General features: G+C 50.0%; 1 protein-coding gene across 1 annotated transcript in view; it reads left to right on the forward strand.

Moving 5' to 3' along the window:
* rims2b (regulating synaptic membrane exocytosis 2b) overlaps window positions 1-4,398 on the forward strand; it is a gene marked incomplete at both ends in the record, with an annotated part of 10,532 nt that extends 6,134 nt beyond the window's left edge. The window contains 2 exons of the mRNA XM_083684267.1: window positions 3,423-3,642; window positions 4,375-4,398. Of these exons, the coding sequence (XP_083540393.1) occupies window positions 3,423-3,642; window positions 4,375-4,398 (244 nt within the window). The remainder of the gene's footprint in view (window positions 1-3,422; window positions 3,643-4,374) is intronic.
* Between the last annotated feature and the right edge of the window lie 3,102 nt (window positions 4,399-7,500).

Raw genomic sequence — 7,500 nt, forward strand, 5'->3', positions numbered from 1 at the left:
CCCCAGGGCTTCTGTCAGCTTCTGGCCACCAGGTGACCCCTCCCCTCTCAGGTGACTGGTTGATACCTGAGTCTGTGTGTGTGTGTGTGTGTGTGTGTGTGTGTGTGTGTGTGTGTGTGTGTGTGTGTGACACTGCTGTGGTATAGCAGGTGAACCCAGGTCAGGTCTCTGTCCCCCCCCCCCCCCCATATATTTTTCATCATGTGTTCACATAGACAGACAGAGACAGGGTCTAACGCCATATAAGGCCAAGTCACACAAAACGGGCAACAGCATTTTATGATTTTGTATGATGTATGGATTATGATTTTAACTAGATTTTTCTCATGATTTTGTCATTGTTAATACTATGATATTTTGAAACATTTTTGTGTTATTTTAATGTTTTTTTTATGTTCTGTCACCATACTGTCTTTGTTGTTATTTTAGTGAATTATGATTTGGTGATGATGATGGTGATGATGATGATGATGATGATGATGGTGATGATGATGGTGATGATGATGATGATGATGATGATGATGATGATTATTTTTATTTTATTTTATTATTATTATTTATTTGTACACTTGTTGCCCACTGTGTGTGTGTTTTCTAGGGGGAAGGGAGAACCTAAGCCACAGGCCCCTCAGTAAGTACTCAGTCCCCCATAGTGCACCTGGCTTTCACACTGTCTTCCTGTAGCTCTGTCACTACTTCCTGTAGTTCTGTCACTACTTCCTGTAGTTCTGACTCATCTTCCTGTAGTTCTGTCCTGTGTCCAGGGGTGCGTGCCAATACTCTAAAGTGGCCTCCTCTCTTCATCCCCTCTGCTGCGTCTCCACCTGTCTGAAACACGTTAACAGGATCGGGAACAGAAACCAACGCTTTTCATGCTTCCATCGTACTTAAGAGTCTTTACATGCCAATCTATCCTGCTTCCTTCTGGCTCTTAACAACTCTTACCGCCATTTTAAGAGTTCCCCAGCTTTTCATGTTGTAGTTCTTCTCCTCACTCGGACTCTCCTGTGGCGATAGCTGTGGTCTGAATCTATCCCATAATAACCCTTGTGGCAGCTACAGTATCTGCATGGACGTCTACACACCTCTCCTTTTCAACCTATTCTGTGCCACTTATACAGAAAACCTGAACATGCCAACACACACACACACACACACACACACACACACACACACACACACACACAGTTTCCCCTGGCAACCATTCCTACTTTTCCTTCTGGCACGTTGTAGTTCAGGGGAGGCTGGTGGAGGTAGACATTGGAGGATGGGCTCATTGTAATGCGTGGAACAGAATGAGGAATAGTATCAAACATGCGTGCCCGTCCTCCGATTTCTACCTCCACCAGCCTCCCCGGTATAGTTAGTTAGTTAGTTTCCTATCTCTGTTCTGTGGCCTCCACAGCTGTATGTGGTTCTTCTTCTGACCCACTCTGCTTCCCTCTGCTGTCCCTGTAGCTGTGGAACTACATATCCCATGGTACCTTTGCGGTGTGTAGTTCTTCTACTATCTTACACCCCTGACTACATATCCCATGATGCCGTGTGAACAGGTGGAACCCCTTTAGTGGGATCTCTGAGCTGGTCAGTAACGTTCTCCAGCCACACCCCTCCAAGCCCCCCGCCCAGGAGGAGGAGTCACAGCCGTGAGTACAGACCTTTGAGTGACACATGGCAAAGTCGGCCATCTTTACTGTAATATGTTCTAATATATGTTACCTCAAGGCCAGAATTTCAACATCCCTGGTGTAGAAAACTCGGTCCTCCAGTAGTCCTCCAGCCCCCCCCGCCCCCCCCAGATAGACCGTGTTCATCAGAAACTGTGTATGTATGTATGTGTGTCAGTGTGTGTGTGTGTGTGTGTGTGTGTCTGTGTGTGTGTGTGTATGTGTGTGTAACTGTTATACACATTCCATTCCATGCATTACAATGAGCCCGTCCTCCGATATCTACCTCCACCAGCCTCCCCTGACATCCACATACAGTATGTGTCAAACATCCTTCATCGTTTCCCACTGGGAAGTGTCAATGATCATAGATCTCAGATGTGCTTACCTTGTACAGTCCAAACCCTGGCACGCTAAGCTACGCTACACTATGCTATGCTATACTATGTTATACTAACCTACGCAACGCTAAGCTACGCTAAGCTACGCTAAGCTACGCTAAGCTACGCTAAGCTATGCTATACTACACTATGCTGCCTCACCCAGGGTGTTGAACACGTGACACGCACCTCTCCATCGATCCCTCACAGCAGAACCCTACATGATCCCCCCAGGCTAACGCCTAACGCTAACTGCTAACTGAGGCTGTAGGGGGGAGAGGGGGGCTGTAGGTGGGGAGGGGGGGCTGTAGGGGGGGAGAGGGGGGCTGTAGGGGGGGAGGGGGGGCTGTAGGGGGGAGAGGGGGGCTGTAGGGTGGGAGGGGGGGCTGTAGGGGGGGAGAGGGGGGCTGTAGGGGGAGAGGGGGGCTGTAGGGGGGAGAGGGAGGGGCTGTAGGGGGAGAGGGGGGTAGTAGGGGGGGGCTGTAGGTGGGGAGGGGGGGGGCTGTAAGTGGGGAGGGGGGGGCTGTAGTTGGAGAGGGGGGTCATATCAGATATAGGCACAGATGGAGCAGAACAGTCGTTTGTTCCAGAGAGGCGATTTTTTCCTGAGCTTTCCTATGGGGTGGGAGGGGGTGGGTGGGGGGGTGGGGGGGTTAGAGCATCCAATACGTCCGTCATGATGAGGAATCATGGGAAGAGGAAAGCCTATTATATGAATGCTATTACTAGTGATTATGATTACCAGACTAAAGTATCAGTGTGTGCCAGGGGAGGCTGGTGGAGGTAGAAATCGGAGGACAGGCTCATGGTAATGCATGGAATGGAATGAGGAACGGTATCAAACACACCATACCATTCCTCATTCCGTTCCATGCATTACAATGAGCCCGTCCTCCGATTTCTACCTCCACCAGCCTCCCCTGGCGTGTGCCTATGTTGAAACATGGAGGGGAGGAAGCGCGGTGGCTGAGCTGAGCTGAAATACAGGATGAGTGAATCTTGTCTAATACGTTCACCACCGTTGAACTCCGGTCCTCATCAATTACACTGTTTTGGACACTAAACGTCTGTCGTGTGTCTTGAACATATAGGGGTAAGCATAAAAGTAGGAGAGAGAGAGAGAGAGGGGGGCTGTAGGGTGGGAGGGAGAGAGAGGGAGAGAGAGGGAGAGGGAGGGAGAGAGAGAGTAAATAAAGAGAGAGAAAGAGAATGAGAGAGAGACAGAGAGAGAGAGAGAGACAGAGAGAGACAGAGAGAGAGAGAGAGAGACAGACAGACAGAGAGAGAGAAAGAGAGAGAGAGACAGATTTAACTGTATTAACCATGTTCAAAATTCTGTACCAAGCGATAACTTCCTCTCCTCTGACCCCGACAGGAAGTTACATCAGCAGTTTGAGATGTACAAGGACCAGGTGAAGAAGATCGGAGAGGAAGCCCCGCCCACACAGGAAGCCAAGGATGTCAAGGGAAGCTCGCCCGTCTGTGGGATCTGCCACAAAACCAAGTTTGCCGAGGGCTGCGGCCACACCTGCTCTTACTGCCAAACCACCTTCTGCGCCCGCTGTGGGGGGCGGGTGGCCCTGCGGTCCAATAAGGTGAGGTGCTGAGATGAACCAATCACAGCCCTAGACCAGAGGATGTTAGCGGAGGAGAACCTGCAATGCAGTTTGCCTTTATCTGCAATTGATTGATTCAGAGCCTCAGTGTTATTTCTGCTGCATGGTTTCAACTCACAAATCAGCTTTGTGCAGCACTGCTAACATCTACTGCTAACATCTACTGCTAACATCTACTGCTAACATCTACTGCTAACATCCACTGCTAACATCCACTGCTAACATCTGTTCCCTCCATTGGTGTTGGAAAGAGGGAGGAGGTCGTATGTTGTCTTCTTGATGCCCTGAAATAGGGGGACTATGTATAAAACCGTTAACATTTCTAAATGGTGAAACCAATCTGAAAAAAAGAAAACATTGAATTAAAGCTGAGAATATCGACTTTGAGCCCATAGTATTTTTTTTATTTCAAATCCAAACTGTTGGAGTACAAAGCTAAAAGAAGACACAAATGCTTCCTCTTTCCAATACTTATGGAGGGCTCTGTATACAAGAACGCTCTTATGGAGGGCTCTGTATACAAGAACGCTCTTATGGAGGGCTCTGTATACAAGAACGCTCTTATGGAGGGCTCTGTATACAAGAACGCTCTTGTATGTATTTTACCCTTAGTGGCAACCTGATGGCGCCAGTTCCCCTAGTGGGGATGTGCTAGAATGCCCTTAAAGCTGTGGGTGTTTGTGATGTGTGTGTTGTTGGTGTGTAACATAGGTCCTGTCCAGAGACCACCCCTAGCCCTGGCCCCTTAGACACTTGTGTAGATCTGACAGGATTGGGTCGGGATAATCAGGATTGGGAGAATTTCACCTACACTCCTAGAACAAAATAGGGTTATTCGGCTATGTGTCCCTGTGGGAGAACGCTTTGAAGAACCCTTTTGGGTTCCATGTAGAACCCTTTCCACAGAGGAAAGAACCCCTTAGGATCCCTTTTCTATCAGAGAGCAAGGGGGGCTGAGGTGTCCTCATTTTGCTTCTACCTATCCAACCCCTCTCAGACCTATCTACCTATCCAACCCCTCTCAGATCTATCTACCTATCCAACCCCTCTCAGATCTATCTACCTATCCAACCCCTCTCAGACCTATCTACCTATCCAACCCTCTCAGACCTATCCAACCCTCTCAGACCTATCCAAACCTCTCAGACCTATCCAACCCTCTCAGACCTATCCAAACCTCTCAGACCTATCCAACCCTCTCAGATCTATCTACCTATCCAACCCTCTCAGACCTATCCAACCCTCTCAGATCTATCTACCTATCCAACCCCTCTCAGACCTATCTACCTATCCTACCCTCTCAGACCTATCTACCTATCCAACCCTCTCAGATCTATCTACCTATCCAACCCTCTCAGACCTATCCAACCCCTCTCAGACCTATCTACCTATCCAACCCTCTCAGATCTATCTACCTATCCAACCCTCTCAGATCTATCCAACCCCTCTCAGATCTATCTACCTATCCAACCCTCTCAGATCTATCTACCTATCCTACCCTCTCAGATCTATCTACCTATCCTACCCTCTCAGATCTATCTACCTATCCTACCCTCTCAGATCTATCTACCTATCCAACCCTCTCAGATCTATCTACCTATCCTACCCTCTCAGATCTATCTACCTATCCTACCCTCTCAGATCTATCTACCTATCCAACCCCTCTCAGATCTATCTACCTATCCAACCCTCTCAGATCTATCTACCTATCCTACCCTCTCAGATCTATCTACCTATCCAACCCTCTCAGATGTATCCTACCCTCTCAGATCTATATGAGTGTCTTGGACGATGGAGCTAGGGGTTGTTTCTGGACCATAGTCTCACCCCTGCTCTCTCTCTCTCCCCCCCCTTTCTCTTCCCTCTCCCCCCCCCCTCTCTGATGCTCTCCTGGCGGGGCTGCAGGAGGACAAAGTGGTCAGCATGCTCTCTTTTTTCTCATGTCTTCATCGTCTTACGTCAGGTGTGGTCATTCCAGCGTGACGCCGTCTCACCTGAACCACCTGTCTTAGAAATAGTGGAACGATTCTTTATTTTTTTAAAGATTTTCTGCGTCTCCGGGTATATACAGTAATACCCTCACACCAGGAAATCAATACGCCGCCCACTGTTTTCAGTGGTATTACAAATGAGCATCTCTCTTGGGGCGGTAGCCAGCGTGGCTGGTTAGCATCTAGAGTTAGCATCTCTCTTGGGGCGGTAGCTAGCTGGTGTGGATGGTTGGCGAGCTGACGAAGGTGAGGTTGATCCCCGCTTAGGGAAAGCTACTCTACCCTGCTACTCTACCCTGCTACTCTACCCCGCTACTCTACCCTGCTACTCTACCCCGCTACTCTACCCCTCTACTCTACCCTGCTACTCTACCCCGCTACTCTACCCTGCTACTCTACCCCGCTACTCTACCCCTCTACTCTACCCCGCTACTCTACCCTGCTACTCTACCCCGCTACTCTACCCCTCTACTCTACCCCGCTACTCTACCCCGCTACTCTACCCCGCTACTCTACCCCTCTACTCTACCCCTCTACTCTACCCTGCTACTCTACCCCGCTACTCTACCCCTCTACTCTACCCTGCTACTCTACCCTGCTACTCTACCCTGCTACTCTACCCCGCTACTCTACCCTGCTACTCTACCCCGCTACTCTACCCTGCTACTCTACCCCTCTACTCTACCCCTCTACTCTACCCTGCTACTCTACCCCTCTACTCTACCCTGCTACTCTACCCCTCTACTCTACCCCGCTACTCTACCCTGCTACTCTACCCCGCTACTCTACCCTGCTACTCTACCCTGCTACTCTACCCCGCTACTCTACCCCTCTACTCTACCCCTCTACTCTACCCTGCTACTCTACCCCGCTACTCTACCCCGCTACTCTACCCCTCTACTCTACCCTGCTACTCTACCCCTCTACTCTACCCTGCTACTCTACCCTGCTACTCTACCCTGCTACTCTACCCCGCTACTCTACCCCTCTACTCTACCCTGCTACTCTACCCTGCTACTCTACCCCGCTACTCTACCCCTCTACTCTACCCTGCTACTCTACCCTGCTACTCTACCCCAGCTACTCTACCCCTCTACTCTACCCTGCTACTCTACCCTGCTACTCTACCCTGCTACTCTACCCTGCTACTCTACCCCGCTACTCTACCCCTCTACTCTACCCTGCTACTCTACCCCTCTACTCTACCCCTCTACTCTACCCTGCTACTCTACCCCGCTACTCTACCCTGCTACTCTACCCCTCTACTCTACCCTGCTACTCTACCCTGCTACTCTACCCTGCTACTCTACCCTGCTACTCTACCCCGCTACTCTACCCTGCTACTCTACCCATCTACTCTACCCTGCTACTCTACCCTGCTACTCTACCCCTCTACTCTACCCTGCTACTCTACCCTGCTACTCTACCCTGCTACTCTACCCCTCTACTCTACCCTGCTACTCTACCCCGCTACTCTACCCTGCTACTCTACCCCTCTACTCTACCCTGCTACTCTACCCCGCCGTTCGCTGCAGTGTCTACAAATGGCCTTCTGGTAAACATAGCGTAGCAGTGACTCTGTGCTCTATTCTCCACATGTGAATAATGCATAGGGTCTATATACAGAGACCAGGGGAGGCTGGTGGAGGCGGGAATCGGAGGACGGGCTCATTGTAACACATGGAATGGAATGAGGAATGGTATCAAAAACGTGTGTTTATACCACTCCTCATTCCATTCCATGCATTTCAATGAGCCTGTCCTCTGATTTCCACGTCCAGCAGCCTCCCCTGATGGAGAGGTCAGGGGAGGGGAGGGGTAATGACAAGCATGGGAAGGGAACAAC

This window comes from Argentina silus (genome assembly GCF_951799395.1).
Source record: "Argentina silus genome assembly, chromosome: 14".
NCBI lineage: Eukaryota > Metazoa > Chordata > Actinopteri > Argentiniformes > Argentinidae > Argentina > Argentina silus.